At 45.4% G+C, this 22,820-nt stretch overlaps 1 protein-coding gene across 6 annotated transcripts in view; it reads right to left on the bottom strand.

Annotated features, from left to right (window-relative positions):
• Positions 1 to 21,174, bottom strand: part of NR5A2 (nuclear receptor subfamily 5 group A member 2) — a 133,844-nt gene extending 112,670 nt beyond the window's left edge. For 2 of the 6 annotated variants that reach the window (XM_032217249.1, XM_032217248.1), the window contains exon 1: positions 20,874 to 21,174. Coding sequence is in view for 3 of the 6 variants with exons in the window: in XM_032217248.1 (XP_032073139.1) it covers positions 20,874 to 20,937 (64 nt within the window). In the remaining 3 variants the exon portion in view is untranslated. Of the gene's footprint in view, positions 1 to 3,631; positions 3,966 to 13,148; positions 13,410 to 20,873 lie in introns of those variants that run through there. The other 4 variants (XM_032217251.1, XM_032217253.1, XM_032217252.1 and 1 more) reach the window with 4 other exon arrangements.
• Between the last annotated feature and the right edge of the window lie 1,646 nt (positions 21,175 to 22,820).

The raw sequence follows: 22,820 nt of genomic DNA, 5'->3' as shown, positions 1-22,820 counted from the left end.
CCCCCAAAAAGTTTAACCAACCGGACTGGATTTGGGCACGTTCTGCGAATGCAGGGACTTAAATCTCTCTCAGCTTCTAGTGCTGTGTTTCTCAACCTTGGCGACTTGAAATCCTGTGGACTTTAACTCCCAGAATTCCCCAGCCAGCTTTGCTGGCTGGGGGATTCTGGGAGTTGAAGTCCACAGGATTTAAAGTTGCTAAGGTTGAGAAACTGTAGTTAATTGGTTTCTCTCTCTCTCTCTCTCTCTCTCCCTCTCTCTCTCTCTGTGTGTGTGTGTGTGTGTACAGCCACTATGTTGTCTTCCTCAACAGCAAATCACAGTATCTCTCTTCCCCCCCTCCTCCTCCCCCCCCCCAGTCACAAAACCGTGGCGCCAAGTTATTTCGAGACGCGAAAAGGCTGGTTGGTTGACTGGTTTTAATCCCATTTCCCTACTCCTGGCTGATAAATGGAGGATCGCGGTTTTCCGCCCTATTCTGACCCCCCCCCCCCACTAGTCAGTCTTCGCTTTGCATAATGGGCGCTTCTCCCTCCGTCCGATTCGAAACTTGCGCGGCTTTCCGTGCCATTCGGAGGCTTCCGCGAATTCGCGGCGTTTGGAGGAGCTGCGCTGCGCCATGCTCGCAGCCTTCAGAAATGCGCCGAATTGCTTTGTCGACGCCACTACTGGGACTCCCTGGGTTTTATCCCCCACACCCCCCTTTCGAATTACCGTAAATAAATACAATTAAGAGCTTAAAACTGGTGTGACTTCGGGCGCAAATGAAAACAACGGAACGAAGCTTCCATCCTGGTGACAGAGTTAAGGCGGTGGACTTTGGCCCCAAGACCCTTCCTAAGTATTGGCAGTCAAGGGGTCTTTCTCTACCTCCCCCCCCCCACCTGCCCAAAGACTTCTCCATTTTAATTGACCAGCCGCCCTCGATCAGAACTGGGGAGGGGGGGATGTTAAAACATCTCTCAAATTTGCCCATTGAATTTTCATTCGGGGAATCGAAGCAGGACGAAGGGGGCAGGTGTGCCCGCTCACAAGGTGTGCAGAGGCGCGCCACTGGATTCCCCGTAGCAATGAGGCTCCAGCAACTCCCCTCCTCCCCATCCAATCCCTACTTTCTTTCTCCGCGGGTCAGCTGCGCCAAAAAGCACCTTAGCAATTCTTTCCGTCCTGCCTTCGGTGAAAAAAAATATTCCTAGAGACTATTGCAAATCCTCCGCGCTTTCCTGAAAAGAAGCGACGCATCCTAAGGCGTTAGGACTTAATGGTTCCTCCCAGGTATTAAAAGTAGAAGCCAATCCAGTCTCCCCAAGGTTTTATATTCCCCGCGTTCAGGATTTCCCCCGGGATAGCGACTCAACCCCGCTGTCCCGGCGGGAAGTAAATGTGGCTTTCAGCACAGCAATAGGTTCAAATCCCAAGTCACCCGGGGGTGGTGGGATGTGGGGACGGGAGAAGACGGAAAGGCGTTAAGAAGAGCATCATTGCATCATTGCGCGGACTCCAGGTTCGTCCCCCGCCATATCTCCCGCCAGGGGAGTTTTTGCTCCGGAGGAAAGAAACTTTGGAAAAACTCCGCGCGGTGTTTTTCCGCCCTTTCATTCTCTGCTGGCTTTCCTCACCCCAGTGGTCGTTGGGATCGGAGGAGGACGGCGCGGGATCCACTAGATCCCTCCCGAACGTGAAGTCTCTTTTCCCACCCTTCGCAAGTTTGGAGTTCTTTTGGGGGGGATTTCCTCCTTCGGCTTCTGATCTTGGGTAAAGGGGTGCCCCTTCTACTCCGCTAAACAACGCTGTGGAAGCCCACCCCCCTTCGGCTGACCCACCAGCCGGGCTTTTTTAAACTGTCATTGTGTGTATTCCCTCCCTATATGTTGTAAGCCGCCCTGAGTCCCCCTAGGGAAAAGGGCGGCCTATAAATAAATTTAAACTCAAACTCAACTTTACTAAGGCTGCGGTCTCTGCTTCCTGGGGCGGTTAGTTAGCAGCATTCAGGCGCAGCCTCGGGGAAACGCGTGAGCTCACACCCACCCACCCTCTCGTTCTCTGTTGAGGAAGCTCTCCAGTTTGATCAGTCAAACTCCCGTTTGAGAAAACAACAACAACAACAACAACAACAACTCAACATCCCTGCCCTGGCAGGCAGGAGAATTTCCCCATAAATATTTAGAGGCTTCCTCGTTTCTCCTTTCCCCCATCTTCCTTCCTTCCCCATCCCACCCCCCCATCCCCCCATATCAACCATACTAAAGCGAACGATTTGGGAGCCGCACTGCTGGGACGGCCGGCCCTTCTGGTTTTGTTTCGAAAGCCCAATCTATTCCCGCAGCCCCGGAAAAATTGAAATACCTCCGTAAAACTAGGAAAAGGGAGTTCTACGAATGAGTCTGCAGCGGGCCCGTTAATTGATTTCTAGAGCAGTGTTTCTCAACCTTGGCAACTTGAAGATGTCCGGACATCAACTCCCAGAATTCTGGGAGTTGAAGTCCGGACATCTTCAAGTGGCCAAGGTTGAGAAACACTGTTGTATAGGACGCCTCGCCTAGATCCCGCGCGCGTTTCTTTTTCGTCGCCCCTCCTTTCCCCCAAGGGATGCCCAACCGCTGGGATGGCTTCTCAGCCTTCCTTAGCCGGCCCCCGAGTCCTTTTCTCTGGGCCGCCGCCTCCGGTTCCCTCCCTCCCTCCTGCCGCCCTGCCTCCCGGGAGGGAAGCCCCCAGGCGTCTTCTGGCAGGAACGTCTTCCCAAGTGCGCCTCCGGCGGCCGCTGGACCATCGGGGCGCGTTCAGACTTGAAAGTCCCTCAGCCCGACTTTTGGGGGGCATTTTTAAAAAAACTTTCCTTTACTTTGCAGGACTAAAAAGCGGGAGCTCGGGGTTGAGTAGGGGGCGGCTTTTGACAGCAGCCCCCCCCCCCCACTTCCCTCTGCCAATAAGACGCTGCGCTCCAGGCAGCCGAGGGCGAAGCGAGTCCCACGTGGGGGGCGAGGGCTTCTCCTGAGCGGAGGGTCGCAACCCGAAGCGCCTGAAAAGCAGCGTTGCCTCTAGCGACGCTCTCCAAACCCAGGAGCCGCTTGCTGCCCTAACCCTAACAGCAGTTCGGCTGTTCAAATCCCACTAGGCTCAAGGTTGACTCAGCCTTCCATCCTTCCGAGGTGGGTGAAATGAGGACCCGGATTGTTGTTGGGGGCGATATGCTGACTCTGTAAACCGCTTAGAGAGGGCTGGAAGCCCTATGAAGCGGTATATAAGTCTAACTGCTATTGCTATCTATCTATCTATATCTATCTATCTATCTATCTATCTATCTATCTATCTATCTATCTATCTATCTATTCTATCTATATCTATCTATATCTATCTCTCCCTCCCTCCCTCTCTCTATATCTATCTATCTATCTATCTGGGTGAAATGAGGACCCAGACTGTGGGGGCGATGTGCTGACTCTGTAAACCGCTTAGAGAGGGCTGAAAGCCCTATGAAGTGGTATATAAGTCTAACTATTGCTATTGCTACCCGGCGCGCCCAGGAGGAAGAGGCAGCTTGTCCTCGTCCCCCTTTTGGCTCTAGGCACATCCAAGCTTCCTCGCCGGCCCGCCGTCCGTCCGGGCGCCCGCCGGTCCTCCGGCCCCTTACCTTGCATGTTTTCCGGCATGTGTCCCCGTTCCCCATTCGATCGGACCAGTCCCAGGGCTTCCGTCTCCACTTTGGGTAGCATGTCAAGGCGGCCGCGGGCAGGGCTAGGCGGCGCGCCGGCACGGTCAGTCCGGAGGCTGGGCAACACCTGGGAGCTGACTGGAGCGGCGAGCCGGGGAAGCGGAGGCAAAGCGGCGGGAAGCTGGGAGCGGGAGACGGTCCGCTCTCGCCCGGGGCAGCCCGTCCGCCCTCGCGGCTGATCGCTGGGCGAACCTCGCAGGGGCGTCTCGGAGCGCTCCGATCCCAGGTGGGAAAGGAGCGCTCGCTGCGCCGCTCAAGCTCTCCCCCTCGGGTCGGCTTAAAGCGGCGGGGAGGAGCGGGCAGAAGCCAGCGGGGAGAGGCGCGACCTGCCCAGCCGGGCCCCCTCTCCCTGTCCCGAGCGCCGCAGGGGCATAGCGAACTTCCAAGCTTCCCTACTCCGGAGTCAGTCAGCTCTGCTCGGCGGACGGGCTCCGCTCCGTACAAAAAAGGAAGGGCCCTTCCCAGCCCAGGGAAGAGGAGGAGGTGGAGGGGGGGGCTCGGCCCGAGCGTGTGAACGTGAGCGTTTGTGTGTCCGGGAGGGGGGGGAGGAAGGGGGGGCGCTGACACTGCCCGTGCAGCCAATGAGAAGGGCGCCCAATCAGACGAGCTTCTTCAACCTGGCGGACGGAGGCTCGGCGCTTCCCAGGGGATGGGAAGAAAGGCGCGCACGCCGCTATTCTGCCCGGTCCCGCCGACTGCGGAGTTTCTTTGACTTTCCTAAGGTGCATCCCCCCCCCTCCCCCGGGCAGGATTTCCCCTCCTCTTACTCTGCTAGCAATTGTAGGGGTGAAAGCCTGTCAGGAAGGTGAACGGGTCCTTCCCCGGGCAAACAAGGATTAGGGCTGACTGTTTCATTGATTACACAGAGAGAGAGAGAGAGAGAGGGGGGGGGCACCCAGGAGTTGGTCCCCTGTTTTCCTAACTGTCGGAAGGACTAAATCCCGAGGAAAGAAGGAAGAGCTGCTGATGGAACCTCTGGCCCTGGCCCGGATCCGCGTTTGCTGGGAAGGCGTCCCCGAACGCGAATTCAGAGACTCGGTTTCGTTCGGAGGAAAACTACGCAGGGCCGGGCTGCAGCCCCCGGATCGGAGGGATCCTTTCCTGAACCGCGCATCTCCAAGAGAGGCGAGGCGGGGTGTGTGGGTGGGTGGGAGGAGAGAGAGATGGGCGAGGGAGATAGGCGGTTATCCGTTGCTCCGAGAGTGATAGCAATAGCAATAGCAGTTAGACTTATATACCGCTTCATAGGGCTTTCAGCCCTTTCTAAGCGGTTTACAGAGTCAGCATATCGCCCCCAACAACAATCCGGGTCCTCATTTTACCCACCTCGGAAGGATGGAAGGCTGAGTCAACCTTGAGCCGGTGAGATTTGAACAGCCGAACTGCAGAACTGCAGTCAGCTGAAGTAGCCTGCAGTGCTGCATTTAACCACTGCGCCACCTCGGCTCACTATGGGCTTTGAGGCAGGGAATCGTCCTCGAACCCCGAACTACAGGCATGGAGACCCCTGCCCAGTTATAGGTTGAGAATGAGCGCATACATTGCCTTTGGTGCAAACCCCCCTCCTCCCTCTCTCCCTCTCTCCTCCCAAGCCAGCCTCTGCCTGCCTGCCTGTCTCTCTCTCTCACTCACACAATCTCTTTCGGGTTCTAACTCTGACGCGCAAGTTGGACATTCTTCTACGCCCCTGCAAAAGTGATCTTAAAGCGCCCAAAGATTTTCGTTCCCACATTCTCCTTATCCACCTCTTAATGTTTCCAGGACTCAGTTTTAAGAAAACGTAGGAGTTCGGTCCCAGGGCGTCCTCTCCCCCCAGAGTTGTGCTAACATAGCCGAGTGAAACGGGTTTTTACTTTCGATAGCTTCCAGATCAGCAAACTGTGAGGCTTCTAATGAAACCAGTGAAACTTAAAGATGTTCGCGCTTGCCCCATAAGCTGCAACAACACAAAAGCAACATCAGAAGAACCCCAATTGACCAGCTAAAAGCGAAACTCTTGCTAGGTTCTCCTGAGATCTCTCTGATCACCAAAGAATCCGTTTAGCGTTTAAATTCTGCACTCCTAGTTAGTATGCAGATTTTCTTTGGAGGGAGGAAAACGTCCATTCTCATTTGTGACCCAACTTTCGGAGGCTCCAAGCAGCTTCCAGCGTTTTGATTGTTATTCTTATTCCTCCTCCCCCACTCCAACACTTTAAGACTTCCCCCACTATTCAGATCTGAAACAATAACACACCACACTCTACAAAAACTGAACCGTGCTGGCGAATTATGAATGAATCTTTACGGGCAGACAAGTTCATACCACAAGTGTAGGCAAAGAAAATCTATTCCGCTGAAATGAATACCCTTTCCAAAAAAAAGGCAGTCTTCTTATATCATGGTATTTCTAAGTATCAGCCAAGCCGGTGCTGAAATTCTCATCTACTGATAAAATGCACAAAATCTGAACCCGGGGCAAACTGTAGGACTCAAAACTGCTTGCAAATTTTGGGGTTCTCCTCCAGAGCTCTTTCTTAGCTGAGAGGTTAAGAAAAAAAGAAAGAAAGAAAGAAAGAAAGAAAGAAAGAAAGAAAGAAAGAAAAGAGAGGTAGAGAAGTAGCTGACCATGCCTTCACTTCATGGCTTCTAAGCTCCATCCTCATCTCCTTTGAAAAGAGCCTCCAGAGAGGGAGGGGGAGGTTTATACAGAATATTGGGACTGTTTAAACCAGTGTTTCTCAACCTTGTCAACTTGAAGATGTCCGGACTTCAACTCCCAGAATTCCCCAGCCAGCGAATGCTGGCTGGGGAATTCTGGGAGTTGAAGTCCGGACATCTTCAAGTTGACAAGGTTGAGAAACACTAGTTTAAAACATCGTCATGGTTTTATGACTCTGCAACTTTCCAATAGTTCCTCCAGCCTGGCCTGAACAAAACAAAATAAATTATTGGTCATTGTTAATTTTAATTTGGAATTTTTTTAAAAAAAATATGTTATTGTCAATTCTTATTGAGTTTGTTTGGGAGGCCATTCAAGGTGCTGGTTATTACCTTTAAAGCCCTACATGGCTTAGGACCAGGATACCTGCGAGACCGCCTACTGCCACATACCTCCCAATGGAGGGTGAGATCCCACAGGGTGGGCCTCCTTCAGATGCCGTCAGCCAGACAGTGTCGGCTGGTGGCTCCCCGGAGGAGAGCCCTTCTCTGTGGCTGCTCCGACCCTTTGGAATGAGCTACCCCCAGAGATCTGGGCCTTACCCACTCTCATGGCCTTCAGAAAAGCTGTTAAAACCTGGCTGTTCCGGCAGGCCTGGGGCTGCTGACCTCATTGTTGAGGTCCAGCGCCGATCAGATTGAGTGCAAGTGTGATGTTTTTAAACCTCTCTTTCCTTTATTTTTTATTACTTCTTTTTTCTTTGTAAGCCGCCTGGAGTCCTTCGGGATTGGGCGGCCTATAAATTTTGCAAATAAATAAAATAAATATTCTATTTAATTTTTTTAAAAAACTTTTGTATTATGTGTTTCTTTTAATGTTGTACGCCGCCCTGAGTCCTTGGGAGAAGGGCGGCATATAAATCGAATAAACCTCAAACCTAAACCTAGTTATGTATTTTTCATGCTGGCTTCTGCAAGGAAATTGACTTAAGATCCTGATCTTCGATTCTTTACTCAGTGAGAAGAGACTCTGCTTTCCACAAAGGACCCCCCACCTTTTCTATTTCTATTTATTGAATTTATAGGCCGCCCAATCCCGAAGGACTCCGGGCGACTTACAGAAATAAGAAAGATTAAAAGATTAAAACAAACACAGCTTTCCTCTTTTCTTCCCTCTGGTTGCTTTCCCAACCAGCCACGCAACAGACCTCTGGGTGGCTCATACAGTAAATTAAGACTGGCAAATTAAAGATGGCCAATTAGCAAAAACCCTGCTCAGCCTTTCCTTCAAAGGCTTTCCCCTTCCTTCTTTTCTTGCTCTCCTACTGTGATCAGCGACCTCGTAGACTCACAGGGATGCTGCCAAAGGACAGAGAGGCTCAAGTCCATTATTATACACTCCGATTCAAATGCAAGTACAAATACGCCCTCCCCCCATGATATAGCAATAGCAATAGCAGTTAGACCTATATACCGCTTCATAGAGCTTTCAGCCCTCTCTAAGCTGTTTACAGAGTCAGCATATTGCCCCCAACAACAATCCAGGTCCTCATTTCACCCACCTCGGAAGGATGGAAGGCTGAGTCAACCCTGAGCCAGTGAGATTTGAACCACTGAACTGCTGAACTATGGCAATAGCAATAGCAGTTAGACTTATATACCGCTTCATAGGGCTTTCAGCCCTCTCTAAGCGGTTTACAGAGTCAGCATATCGCCCCCAACAACAATCCGGGTCCTCATTTCACCCACCTCGGATTTGAACCGCTGAACTGCAGAACTGCAGTCAGCTGAAGTAGCCTGCAATGCTGCATTTAACCACTGCGCCACCTCGGCTCTATGCTATGCTATGGCCAAAACCTTTAATGGGTTTGAGTGATGGATTGGTTCACACAACATGCGAAGTTAAAGACTGGGCTGAACAACAAGTTAGCCAGTTGTATTTCATCTTGATTCAGCATGTCGTGTAAATCTATGTCCTATAGTTATATCTGGCATTGTGCATTATTTATTTGTTTAGGTATTTATTTATTACACTTTTATTCCCCCTTTATTACTTTATAAATAACTGAAGGCAGCATAGGTAAAGGTTCCCCTCGCACATATCTGCTAGTCATTCCTGACTCTAGGGGGCGGTGCTCATCTCCATTTCAAAGCCGAGGAGCCAGCACTGTCCAAAGATGTCTCCGTGGTCATGTGGCCGGCATGACTAAATGCAGAAGGCAGATGGAAGGCTGTTACTTTCCCACCAAAGGTGGTTCCTATTTTTCAACTTGCATTTTTACATGCTTTTGAACTGCTAGGTGGCAGAAGCTGGGTATGGCGCTAGGGATTCGAACCGTCGAACTGCTGACCTTTCTGATTGACAAGCTCAGCATCTGAGCTACAATTAGAGCCGAGGTCATGCAGTGGTTAAATGCAGTACTGCAGGCCACTACAGCTGACTGTTATCTGCTGTTCAGCGGTTCTAATCTCACCGGCTCAAGATTGACTCAGCCTTCCATCCTTCCGAGGTGGGTAAAATGAGGACCCGGATTGTTGTTGGGGGCGATATGCTGACTCTGTAAACCGCTTAGAGAGGGCTGAAAGCCCTATGAAGCGGTATATAAGTCTACTGCTATTGCTATTGCTATTGCTATCTTAGCCACTGAGCCACCCTGTCACTTGAAGGCAGCATACGTAATAGCAATAGCTTTTATATACCACTTCATATTGCTTTTCAGTCCTCTCAAAGCAGTTTACAGAGTCAGCATATTGCCCCCAAGAATATAGTCCTCCTTTTACTGACCTCCGAAGGATGGAAGGCTGAGTCCTCCTTCAGCTGGTCAGGATCAAACTGCTGGCAGTTGGCACAATTAGACTGCAATACTGCAGTCTAATTCTGCACAGTGCATACCAAAGTGCTACAATGATTCTTTTGTAATACTCCTTCCTCCTCCTATTTCCCCACAACGACAATTCTGCGAGGTTGGCTGGGCTGAGAGACAAGCCCAAACTCATCCACCTGATTTTCACGCCTAAGGCAGGACTTGAATTCATTGTTTCCTGCTTTCTAGACCAGCACTTTAACTACTAGGCCAGTGTTTCTCAACCTTGGCAACTTGAAGATGTCCGGACTTCAACTCCCAGAATTCCCCAGCCAGCGAATATTTCAGTCAGCTGAAGTAGCCTGCAGTGCTGCATTTAACCACTGCGCCACCTCGGCTCCCTGCCCGGTTCACTGGAACCAATAGTAACAAATGCTTCCGGTTCCCCGAACAGGTAGTAAAAAATGCTTTTAAAAAAGTAAGTGAAAGATTCCCCCAATCAGGCAGCAAAGCTGATTGTCATAGCTGACAAACCCTTTAAAAAAAAAACTTTTTTAAAAGCATTTTTACTATCTATTCGCCCAACTGGTAGTAAAAAAAAATGCTTTAAAAAGTAAAAAAAAAAAAAAAGTTCCGACTATCAGCTGTTTGACAATCAGCTGTGCTGGGAGATGCCGGAACCTTCCCCCCTCCCCTTTCCTTTCCTTTTTAAAAGCATTTTTTTACTACCTATTAGACCAAACGTGACTCCGTGAGGTTCCTGCTTGTTGCAGGGGCCTTTTTGTGTGAAGTCCAGCTGCCTTTGCATTGTGTGTGAGTCAGTTGTGTGGCTCTTGTGTTGTTTGTGTGTGAAGTGTGAAAGTTGGTTTTTGAGCTCACCCAGTCACATGACCATGCCCACCAAGCCATGCCCACCCAGTCACATGACCACCAAGCCACACCCACCAAGCCCCGCTCACAGAATCGGTAGGGATTTTTTTTTTAGATTTCACCACTGCCGTCCCCCCCCCCCAATATAATTAATCAGCAATGTCCCATTACATTCAACAAGAATTATGGAACTTACGTCCATTCTCAAGCAGTGGAACTGCTAAGGCTGGATTCTAGTAGATCAGAGCCTAACCCCTCCCGCCCCCACCCCAAATGTCAGCAAGAATAGCAATAGCAATAGCAGTTAGACTTATATACCGCTTCATAGGGCTTTCAGCCCTCTCTAAGCGGTTTACAGAGTCAGCATATTGCCCCCAACAATCCGGGTCCTCATTTCACCCACCTCGGAAGGATGGAAGGCTGAGTCAACCTTGAGCTGGTCAGGATCGAACTCCTGGCAGTGAGCAAAGTTAGTCTGCAATAGTAGCAATAGCAGTTAGACTTATATACCGCTTCATAGGGCTTTCAGCCCTCTCTAAGCGGTTTACAGAGTCAGCATATTGCCCCCCACAGTCTGGGTCCTCATTTCACCCACCTCGGAAGGATGGAAGGCTGAGTCAACCTTGAGCTGGTCAGGATCGAACTCCTGGCAGTGAGCAAAGTTAGTCTGCAATAGTAGCAATAGCAGTTAGACTTATATACCGCTTCATAGGGCTTTCAGCCCTCTCTAAGTGGTTTACAGAGTCAGCATATCGCCCCCACAGTCTGGGTCCTCATTTCACCCACCTCGGAAGGATGGAAGGCTGAGTCAACCTTGAGCTGGTGAGATTAGAACCGCTGAACTGCAGATAACAGTCAGCTGAAGTGGCCTGCAGTACTGCACCCTAACCACTGCACCAGAAGGGACACTGCCAGCATCAGCACCAGGTTCACGTGGCAGGTCAGGACTCTACTTGTTCCTCTTATTTTAGAAACACTCTGGGGAGGGGGATAGCAAGATTCCTGCCCTCACATTGGCCTGTTTAGGGTGACAAATACTCTATTGTTTTAATCTTTAAATTAAATCATGCTTACATTGAATGTCAGATGATTCCCAAGTACATGGGAATCAGCATCAGGGAATCATGTTTTTGATGTGTTTTGTTTTTGCCTGGGGTGACTGAAGTGAGTTTGATATGTACTATAACATGCGCAGAGAAGAAGTGTTGTAAAATCATTAAGGTCAGGGAGGGCAATTTCCTGGCTCAGCCACGGCTCCCCCGAGCACATTGTGTTTCCATGAAAAGAAACATGACTAGATTTGGACAGCGTGTGCCTTACTTCTGGGTAAACATAGAAGATGGGCAGGAGGATGAAAAACGAGATAATTGTATGGAAAGTAGCCTATTAAAACACTGAATACTTCAATGATCTTGATAGACTCCATCCAGGTAATGTCCTCCTTTTTCTCTCTGCTCCCAAATAGTTTATAATCCTCATTTGGCCTCATTGTCTATAAATTCACTTAGATCAAGTTCCATTGAATTCAGTGGTCAACTCTGAATAGTGCCAAGTTTGGCTTCCACGTAGGAGTTTGTTTCATCAACTGATCAGCTCTGATAATACTCAGATGTGAAATAGGCAAACATTTCCTCTAGTTTCTGTGTTACATCACACAAAGATGGGCATAAATGAGAAACTGCAGGGGGCAACATTTTTGCCTTCTGGGTACAGCAGTGGTTCCCAAACTTGGCAGCTTTAAAACTTGTGGACTTCAACTCCCAGAATTCTCCAGCCAGCTCTGCTGGGAGTTGAAGTCCACAAGTCTTAAAGTTGCCAAGTTTGGGAACCACTGGAGTAGAGCATTACTGCAAAGTGGAAGAAAGACATGTTATTTAATCAAAAATAGTAAACATTTCTCAGAAAGAAAATTCGGTGAGTTTCACTGGATTTCCAAACAAGCATTGCTAGATCTGTGATAGCATCCTAGCCATTTTCCAGTTCTGGATTTACGAATAGAATAGAATAGAATAGAATTCTTTATTGGCCAAGTGTGATTGGACACACAAGGAATTTGTCTTCGGTGCATAAGTTCTCAGGGTACATAAAAAGACAAGAAATATTCATCAAGAATCATAAGGTACAACACTTAATTATAGTTGCAGGGTACAAATAAGCAATCTGGAAGCAATCACTATCAATAGTAAGGATACAAGCAACAAAGTTATAGTCTCGCAGTCCTGAGATGGGTGACAGGAAGAAGACATGAGAAGACTAATAGTAATAGTAATGCAGCCTTACTGAATGGTGAAAGATAAAGTTTGACAGTGGTGAGGGAGAATACTCAGGACTCCAGCCTTATTCACCTTTCCCAGTACAATTAAAATTCCTTCCTTCCTTCCTTCCTTCCTTCCTTCCTTCCTTCCTTCCTTCCTTCGCTTCCCTTCCTTCCTTCCCTTCCCTCTTTCCCTTCCTTCCTTCCTTCCTTGCTTCCCTTCCTTCCTTCCTTGCTTCCCTTTCCCCCTTCCTTCCTTCCCTCCTTGCTTCCCTTCCCTTCCTTCCCTTCCTTCCTTCTTTCCCTTCCTTCCTTCCTTCCTTCCTTGCTTCCCTTCCCCCCTTCCTTCCTTCTTTTCCTTCCTTCCTTCCTTGCTTCCCTTCCCCCTTCCTTCCTTCCTTCCTTCCTTCCTTCCCCCCTTCCTTCCTTCCTTCCTTCCCTCCTTGCTTCCCTTCCTTCCTTCTTTCCCTTCCTTCCTTCCTTGCTTCCCTTCCCCCTTCCTTCCCCCCTTCCTTCCCCCTTCCTTCCTTCCTTCCTTCCTTCCTTCCTTCCCTTCCTTTCCTTCCTTCCCTTCCTTGCTTCCCTTCCCTTCCTTCCTTCCCTTCCTTCCTTCTTTCCCTTCCTTCCTTCCTTCCCTCCTTGCTTCCCTTCCCTTCCTTCTTTCCCTTCCTTCCTTCCCTTCCTTGCTTCCCTTCCCTTCCCCCTTCCTGCCTTCCCATCTTCCTTCCTTCCTTCCTTCCTTCCTTCCTTCCTTCCTTCCTTCCTTCCTTCCTTCCTTCCTTCCTTCCTTCCTTCCTTTCCCTCCTCCTGAATCACCAGGCACCCACCCCCACCCCCCCATTGGGCATTCGGGCACACAGCAAACAACCTGCTTGCCAAGTCCGGGAACTTTCCCCGGAAAAGACTCCCAGATCCCATCAGCAGACAAGACCCGCGGGGCGGGGAGGCTGGGAGGGAGGCGAAGGCAGCGGCAGCGGGGAGCCGCGTTGAAAAGATCGCTTTCCATGCCCGCCAGGCGCCCGCGGGGAAGCCACGCTCAGCGGCTCGTCCAAGCGTTTCCCCGTCGCTCCCTCCATCAAGCCGGCGCTCGGCTCCGGAGGAGGCTCGCTTCAAACTCGGCGAAGCGCCCGGCAGCTCAGGGGAAAACCGAGGAGCTCCGAGTAACTTCGGCTCCTCAAGCCCCGCCCCCGACTGTGGAAGCTCCTCCCTCCTTTCCACCCCAACCCCCCCCCCCTTTCCTCACTGTGGGAATGTCTGCAAGAGCCTCTCTCGGAAAGGGAATTAGGAGAAATCCACCCTGAACTGAGCTGCTCCGAGCAGCCACGTAAAGTTTCGCTTCCAAGGCGCATGAAGCAAAGCAAAGCGGAGGAGAGACGCAAATGCAATTCGCGCAAATGCAAATGCAATCCTATTAACGAAGGTGCCTAAACTCCTGCCCCGCACCTGCCCGGTCGCCCAGCGCAAAGGCTTCTCCGGTGCAAATGCAAGAAGCGTTGGGTCTTTGCGACTGGCGCTTAACTGCATCCCAGCCTCTAGTCTCTTCTCTGTCTCCAACCTTCCCAAAAACATGCTAAACTCCGAAAACTCCGGCCCTAAAACGGTGTATTTCTCCTCCGAAATGAGCCTGAGCCCCCAGGGCTGCCGGGCTGAGGTGCGAACGGTGGTTAACCGGCCTTTGGGAAGAGTTACGAAGCCTAAAACACGGGAGTTTAAAAGCAGGTGAGCATTTAGGGGAGCGAGTCAGATGCTCGCTTTGCAAATGCGGCGTTTTAAAGATCTCTCTCCCTGCAGCTAAAGTTATTTCCAGTGTAATCCTTAAAAAAGCAATATGAAAAGGACTTGCGGTGAAATAAGCTGTGAAAAATCACCGGGGGTGTATAATGTCTTTATTAGTTTATACTACAGCATACAAAGAAAATACAAAAGTCAATAATAGGGAAAAATAGGGAAGGGAAAAGTGAGGGAAAGAAAAGGGGGAAAAAGGGAAAAAAAAGGCATTGACTCACCACTCCCTTTGGTGCAGCAGAATAAGGCATTCACATCAAACCTCAACTTCTTACTTTTACATAATAGTATAAACTATCCGTTTCTATAACAACAAATCTATCTAATTGGTAAAACCCAAAATCAAAGTTTCATTTCCCCCCCCCCCACCTCAAGCACAAAGTCCAGAAGTTGTTTCCAAGTGGAAATAAAAAGTATATATAAATAAAGAAATAAAAGACATCTCCAATTCTACGCGGGAGAAAACCCGAACAACTAGACACCTACAAAGAAATAAAAAGTATATATAAATAAAGAAAAAGTATATATAAATAAAGAAAAAGTATATATAAAGAAATAAAAAGTATATATAAATAAAGAAATAAAAAGTATATATAAATAAAGAAAAAGTATATATAAATAAAGAAATAAAAAGTATATATAAATAAAGAAATAAAAAGTATATATAAAGAAATAAAAAGTATATATAAAGAAATAAAAAGTATATATAAAGAAATAAGAAGTATATATAAAGAAAGGCAAAGGCAACAGTAAAAATATTGGGTTTCTGTCGTGATGGACTCTTGTGACGAGCCGATAGACAGATGATGGAAGCAGTTAGCTTCCTCCCATAGTTGGGGCTTACCAGGGGTTGTAAAAAAAATCTAATAAAGAAATAAAAAGTATATATAAATAAAGAAATAAAAAGTATATATAAATAAAGAAATAAAAAGTATATATAAATAAAGAAATAAAAAGTATATATAAATAAAGAAATAAAAAGTATATATAAATAAAAAATAAAAAGTATATATAAATAAAAAATAAAAAGTATATATAAATAAAAGTGTATATATACACTTTTTTAGAGCTAAATAGCTTGAAATAGATCTATACTAGTCTCCCTTTATTTATTTATCAGCACAAATACAACAACGTTATATATATATATATATATATATATATATATATATATATATATATATATGTATGTGTGTGTGTGTGTGTGTGTGTGCGCGCGCGTTGAATTTCTGCTCATAAAATAAATAAATAAATAATCAGCACAAATACAACACAAATGTAACAAAGGCAATAGTAAAAATATTGGGTTTCTGTCATAATGGTCTCTTGTGACGAGCCGATAGACAGAGAATGGAAGCAGTAAGCTTCCTCCCATATTTGGGCATACCAGGGGTTGTGACACTAAGTACACAAGCACACACACACACACATTTGATCAAAATAGTCAATCTAGCCATCTCTGCCAACTCCCATCAATTTTTGCAGTCATTCATCCATTGTGGGGATTGGGGAGGAGTTGTATGATAGGATGGGAAGGGAAGGCTTTCCCCAAGAGAAGGAATCTTGTCAATCAGGTCTCTCTGGACCACTGGGTGGGAGATGCCAGCAATTAGGAGACTGGTCCCTTAAAAGGACCTGCTAGAATTAGGACCCCGGGGAGAAGAGAAATCTTTCTTCAATGGCAAATGACCCACCTCCAAATTCTTGAGTTCTCATTGCTCTAGCCATCCATAAGAGTTTGTGCTTTCATTGATCTAAAAGTAAATGAGCTTGGCTTCTGAAAAGGAATAATATAAGGAAGGGCTAACCTGTGTGAAGTTGATTTGGAAGCAGCCAAACACTTCACGTGGAAATGCCCAACTAACCTGTTCATTTTTATCTGCACGGAAGTCTCACTGAAAAAGCACCTTTATAACATAGGATTGAGCTTTTCATAAGATGAGATGACAATAACGATCAGTTTCCTGTATCTCTTTCCTGCTCTCTGTTGGTTATATGAATTTTTACAACCCAGTTACAATATGCCTTAATGAGACTGGGATTGTAAGGAATTTTAAACCTATTTATTCTTAAATTGCTGCAATAAGCAGTTTACATGGGCAATAAACATTGAGCGAGAAGTTTTGAAAACATCTTTTACATCGTACTTATTTGAACAACAACATCTACTAACTTGGGTCCTTAATATAGTCTTTTATCTTGGTAGGAAAGTTTATGATTTTAATACTGCGTGCAAGCCACAGTATAGTTGAGCATGGAGCATGGATCCTGTCATTTAGACAAGTTTTGACATGTCCACGACTTTAGCAAGAACCTGACATTTATTAGTATAATTAATATTTCTCTTTATTTATATGACTGGATTATATTTATTGCTAATCACCAACCTTTGTTTACACAGCTATCCTAGAACCTGCCTATATCAGTGGCATGCAGTCCTTAGGATAAATAAAATAAAAGAACTGTTGGTCTAGATATACAATCACACTTTCAATCATTTCTGGGAGAAATGCAATATATGAGGTTTAAAGCAAACACATAAATGAAGTCAAATCCTTCCTCAAGCACCACCTCTCGAGGATGGGGCTTAAGTGGACCTGTCTGAAAAGTCTCCCGGCAACAGGGAAATGCTTTAGGCGGCCATTTCTATTGACTGGATGGCCATAAACTTTATACAAGCTGTAGAATTTCACAGGAAAAGTGACTCGTGTTTGTTTTCTCTCCCCTCCTAGCTGACTTTCTTTTCTCTCCCTTTAACAGTGCTGGGGGTTTATCCTTTTAGTCAAAACAGTCATCAGCATTCCTTAATGTTGCAAATATTTTACCAGAAAGCATGCGATTTTGGTAAGGGTTGAGGAAATAAAAGAATAAATAATAGATACAACGTTGTAAGTTCACACTAGGGTTACATTGCTGGCTAATTCTAGCAGTTGAAGTCCACGTGTCTTAAAAGTTGTCAAAGGTTAGCAAACTTGCTATATTGTTTTAGAGTTCAGCATTGGAGCTGGAATTCTAAATTAGATGGACTTTGATCCGATTAAACAGCACTCCTAAATTATTATCCTATAAAGAAAATCGTATCATTTTCATGCACCTGCCAACTCACGCTGAAAATAAATTTGCTGGACAACAGCAATCAAAGGCAGTTTGTAGCTTGGTTATGAATTTTTTTGCCACAACTTGCATATCGCAGGAATTAGAGATATGTTAAGTAGTGGTAAAAGCAATTATATTAGAAATCGCAAAAACTCTACTAGTTGATTCCAACATCCCTTCCTATGAAGGTCGAACTCTAATTAAAAATGACATTGTAGTGATATATAAATAGTAGGAGTCCTGGTGCACAGTGGTTTAGAATGCAGCCATGAAGTCAAACTCTGCCCACAGCCTGGAATTCGATCCTGACAAGGTTGACTCAGCCTTCCATCTTTCCAAGGTCAGAAAAATTTGGAGCCATATTGTTGGGGCAATATGTTGACTCTGTATAAATCGCTTAGCACAATGAAGATATATATATAGGTCTAAGTCAGTGTTTCTCAACCTTGGCAACTTGAAGATGTCCGGACTTCAACTCCCAGAATTCCCCAGCCAGCGAATGCATTCACTGGCTGGGGAATTCTGGGAGTTGAAGTCCGGACATCTTCAAGTTGCCAAGGTTGAGAAACACTGCTCTAAGTTCTATTGCTATTGCGACATAATTATGATAATGTATATTAAGACAACTGAAATCAAAATCATTCTATTTACTCCATATTTTCTTCTACTTCTTTTATTGCGACGAAAGAAAAGCAAAGTTTTATATCAGTTGATTTAATATAGAATTAAATTTAACTAAATTTATCACTTTAACTTCAAGAGAAAATATTTCAGTCTGCATTTTCTTCACTCGCCTCATTCTGCCCCCCAATTAATTCCTGTTACTATTTTCTACGTCTAGGATGAAATATCAAATGTTGGTTTGGTCCAAAGGATACACTTAGCCTGCAATTAATTGGCGAATAACAACTATAAAGTGGGCACAATGGCGATAAAAGCTAAATGTGATGCAATCTAATAAATCAAATAAAATTAATCTGTGTTTCTATCATCTATTCAATCTTCCCATCCTGTCTTATTTAAAATTACACCTTATCAATAACGTTTGGAGAACTTTTGCAGGTTCCAATGAAGGTATTTGGGTGGATATGAAATATCCACCTCACCACCCTCCAGGCTTTCCGCAAAGCCCTTAAAACCTGGCTGTTCCGACAGGCCTGGGGCTGATGAGTTCCCATCCCCGCTCGAATGGTGTGGCTGTTGAGTTGTTTTTAAAATTGTGGTATTGTTTGTCTATGCCTTTCTCCCCCCCCCCCTATTTGTATCCCCTATCCCCCCCCCCCCCCGACTTGGGTTGTGAGCCACCCTGAGTCCCTTCTGGGAAAAGGGCGGCATAGAAATATAATAAATTCAATTCAATTCAATTCAATCTTCATAGCTACTGGTTATACACTATTACTGCAATACAACACCCACACCCACACCCACAGTGAGAATCTAATCTGTATTCAAAAAAACAGGGGGGCTAAATAAACTGAAAATTAAGAGCAACCTTCCAGCCTGCCTGGCTTACAGATGTCTGAATCCCAGAATTCCCTGGCATGACTTTTGCTAATATTCTGCAAGATTAAAAGCTAAACCTGAAAGTCCCAAAGGTGCTTTTTTCAAGAAGCAACTGGACGTTCTGGTTTTTCAGAGCTGAAGAAGCTTCTTGGATGAGAAGCAAAACATCTTCAAAGAAAAACCAGAAAGTCCAGTTGATTCTTGAAGAAAAGCAACTTTGGGACAACCTATGACCTGGAGGACTGAGAATCTCCATAGACCAAACCTGAAAGGTATCCATTTGTATAAATTTGGCCAAGAATATTGTGCATTTCAACTGCCGTCAAAAGCATGCCTAAGGGAGCATGTCAGAACTTCCCAGGGTAGCGTCAACTGAAATTTGTAAATAACGTACGCTGACATAATTTACAAATAATAGCCGTTATTTGTAATAGTCATTATTCAAATCTATATATGTAAATTCAACTACAGTGCATAATATGGTTGCAATAAGTTTCATTCAGAATGAGGAAAAGGTGTGAAATTATTTATTTTTAAAAAATCTTGATCATATATTGATTGAGCATTCACAGACTGAATGGCATTTCTGTGTTCCTGCTCATTTTGTTACAACCCACTTTTCATTAGAACATTTCTCCAGCTGATGCGACACTGATGGTGGATCCTTTGTACAAATGAAACACAAGGCGTCCACCGATAAGTATACTGTACAATCAAAAATGCCAATGTTTACAGACCTCCCAAAAATGTGATGGGAAAAAAAAGACTTTTAAAACAAGGTTAGGGAGATTGGAATTTCAGTTTTAAAACTTGGAAGATCAGGCCTGATAGGGAGTGTAATAATCGTTTTGAAAATATAAATATTTGTTTTTAATTGAAATAAAAGAGAAACATATCATTTGTGTGTGTGTGTGTGTGTATTGTGTGTCTGTGTCTGTGTGTGTGTATGTAACTGCATATTGAGCAATGTTATATTGAACAATTATGTGCCTTGACTTTTATTGCAAAAAGATAAAAAAAACCTATGCCTTAAACAGTTTCCCTGTCGGAACAGTATTATGCTTGTTTACTCAGAAGTAAATCCAACTGTGTAAATCCAAGATTAATCCTGTACTGATGCTCAAATCAGTAAGAATGAAATACCTTGCATTTGCTGACAAGGAATGCAGTCCTTTATATGATACAGAAAGCATGTTCAGTATAGAAATCTTGCATTCTTTGAGCAGAATAATATCTGAAGATAAACTTATTGCCATTAATTTTGTTACATTGCAGCTCATTTGTACTTACATATATGGGAAACTTAACCCAAAGCAAATGTTTGGAACACAAACCCAAAAGCATTGCAATCAAATACACACACAACCCAACACACAACGCACAACACACACACGCTTCCAGCCAAAGACCATGATACGATAAACTGTCACTACATAAAAGTAATATTTCACTTCAGTGAAATGAATCTAGAAAATATTAATCCATGTTCCTTTCAAATATCCAACTTGAATTGAAAGTATCCAGAACTTTCTTCTTGATTAAACTGAGAAAGGAATTCTAAACAGAATGTTTAGCAAGAAGGAAATATGGGCTGCAAATTGTACATGAAATATAAAAAATAACATACCACTATGTGACAATCTAACATACTCTACAGTCTTTTGGGGGTGATTTCTCATTCCCATTTAGTATTTGATTAGTTTAAAACGTTATTTTACAATGCTGTATTTTAAAGATCAAATCATTCAAACTTAGAACTTTTCAAAGTTCTGCTTGAATTTCAACTGTCATGAAACTGTTTTGCTACAGGCTTAGAACTTTTCATATAAATGCTGCATACCTAGCATATACATGTTTCCTTTCTACCTCATTTCAGTGAAAAAATATCTGAACTTCGGATTAAAACAATTTTGCTAAATGACAAGAGATTCCCAGCATATATTCAACTCCTTTGCTGAAATAACTGGACCTTCAAGTTGTTTTTGATAACTCTGTTGCATTTGAAGAAAAACAAGCTAATTTAACCACCAGTAAAATGGCGGCATCCTTTTAAATATATTTATTGCAACCGAATACTTTTGAAGAATCAATTTATTAACTACGAAGAGATTCCACAATGATTATTCTCCATTACGGAATGCCTAGGAAGGCTTGGATTCAATTCTGTCTAATAGGGTTTATCAAAAAAGTCGGAAGAAGTCTGACTTACCAGCTGGAAGAAGCCCATGTTTTATAGGTTCCTGAGTGCTGCTGGTATCCGAACTGGAAGACATAATTAGGCGCAAATATATAGTGCCCTTGAGCTGCAGGTATACAGCATTGAACGCAGCAAAAGGTGAGGCTTGTAAACTTCTCTGGCCTTGGGACAGCGGCTACAGTAACCTTCAGTGAAAGTCAGGAAGCAGTCCATCAACGGTGCGCACACACACACAAATACACACGCACGCAAACGAAAAATCCAATAATTCAGAAAGTAACAGGCCGGGCTTTCAATGGACTCTGTACTTTTTCCAGCATTAGTGACCCTCTGTAAAACCAGCCATCCCATTTCGTGATGGTCTCTAATCAGGGAAATCGGGAGCTGGGATAGGCAGGGCTTGATCACATGCCCCCCCCCAACAGGTTGATAAGCAGCCCCTGTTATAAAGTGACAGCAAAAAGAGAGATAAGGACTCTTGGCAGATAGCAAGAGAGAAATGATTAACTCTTGTGTTGCAGAGGTGCTGTGAAGCAGAGAGAGGAAGGCTGTAAACCTGTGGGGGTCAGAAGATCATACCGAGTGGATAACCCCCCACCCCCCAACCCGGCTTCCATCCCAATCTAAATGGCAACACCTATAAACTCATGTTGGTGACCTGCCTCTTGATGTCATCATTTCTTTACAGAGTGGACAACAACGCTGAGCTTTTGGGGCTTCTGTAAATATCTGGGGAAGGCAGAGCGAGCAAACATTCCTGCGCTAACTTGGGCCTACAGCATTTATTGCTCTGTATTCCAAAGCTACACTGTGGAGTAAACCTATGGTGATTTTCTGTCTGACACAAACATTTTATTGCACCTATTCATTAGACAGGAGACTAATCCCAGCTTGTTTGTCTGTTAGCCAGCAGTTAAATGTATAAACTCTCTCCTCCTCACTCCCCCAATAACTTAAAAGTCTTTATTGCATGCTCGAATATCATTCTCCAGGAGAAAATAATGACATCTGCACAATTGCACTGAGTTTCTGCTCTTGGTTTGGTTACTTGAGCTGAATGAAACATTTTTCCAGATTCCACAAACCTTAAACGCTATATCGAGGTCCCAGCAACAGCATTTGTGGGTTGTGGGAAGGTTTTTAAGAAGAGACTTGATATGGAAGCATAAATACCATCAACACAGAGTGGAGTTTGCTCAGAAGCTGAAATACACCAAGTGAAGGAGAGGAAGAGTGGGAAGCAGAGGAGAGAAGAAATATGGGAAGAGAGGGATAGGAGAGAGGGTAAGGGGGAAGATGAGGAGGATAAGGAGGAGTGGAATGAAGAGAGAGGAGAAGGAGAAAGGAAGGGGAAGTAGAGTAGAAAAGGATGATGGAGGGAAGAAAGGATGTAGAAGAATGGGAAACAGAGGAGAGAAGAAAGATAGGAAGAGGGGGATAGGAGAGAGGGTAAGGGGGGAAGATGAGGAGGATAAGGAGGAGTGGAATGAAGAGAGAGGAGAAGGAGAAAGGAAGGGGAAGTAGAGTAGAAAAGGATGATGGAGGGAAGAAAGGATGTAGAAGAGTGGGAAACAGAGGAGAGAAGAAAGATAGGAAGAGGGGGATAGGAGAGAGGGTAAGGGGGGAAGATGAGGAGGATAAGGAGGAGTGGAATGAAGAGAGAGGAGAAGGAGAAAGGAAGGGGAAGTAGAGTAGAAAAGGATGATGGAGGGAAGAAAGGATGTAGAAGAATGGGAAACAGAGGAGAGAAGAAAGATAGGAAGAGGGGGATAGGAGAGAGGGTAAGGGGGGAAGATGAGGAGGATAAGGAGGAGTGGAATGAAGAGAGAGGAGAAGGAGAAAGGAAGGGGAAGTAGAGGAGAAAAGGATGATGGAGGGAAGAAAGGATGTAGAAGAGTGGGAAACAGAGGAGAGAAGAAAGATAGGAAGAGGGGGATAGGAGAGAGGGTAAACAGGGGG

Source organism: Thamnophis elegans, chromosome 5 (genome assembly GCF_009769535.1).
Source record: "Thamnophis elegans isolate rThaEle1 chromosome 5, rThaEle1.pri, whole genome shotgun sequence".
In the NCBI taxonomy this organism is placed as follows: Eukaryota; Metazoa; Chordata; class Lepidosauria; order Squamata; family Colubridae; genus Thamnophis; species Thamnophis elegans.
The sequence above is the reverse complement of the archived record's forward strand: the minus strand, read 5'-3'. Positions and strand labels throughout refer to the sequence as shown.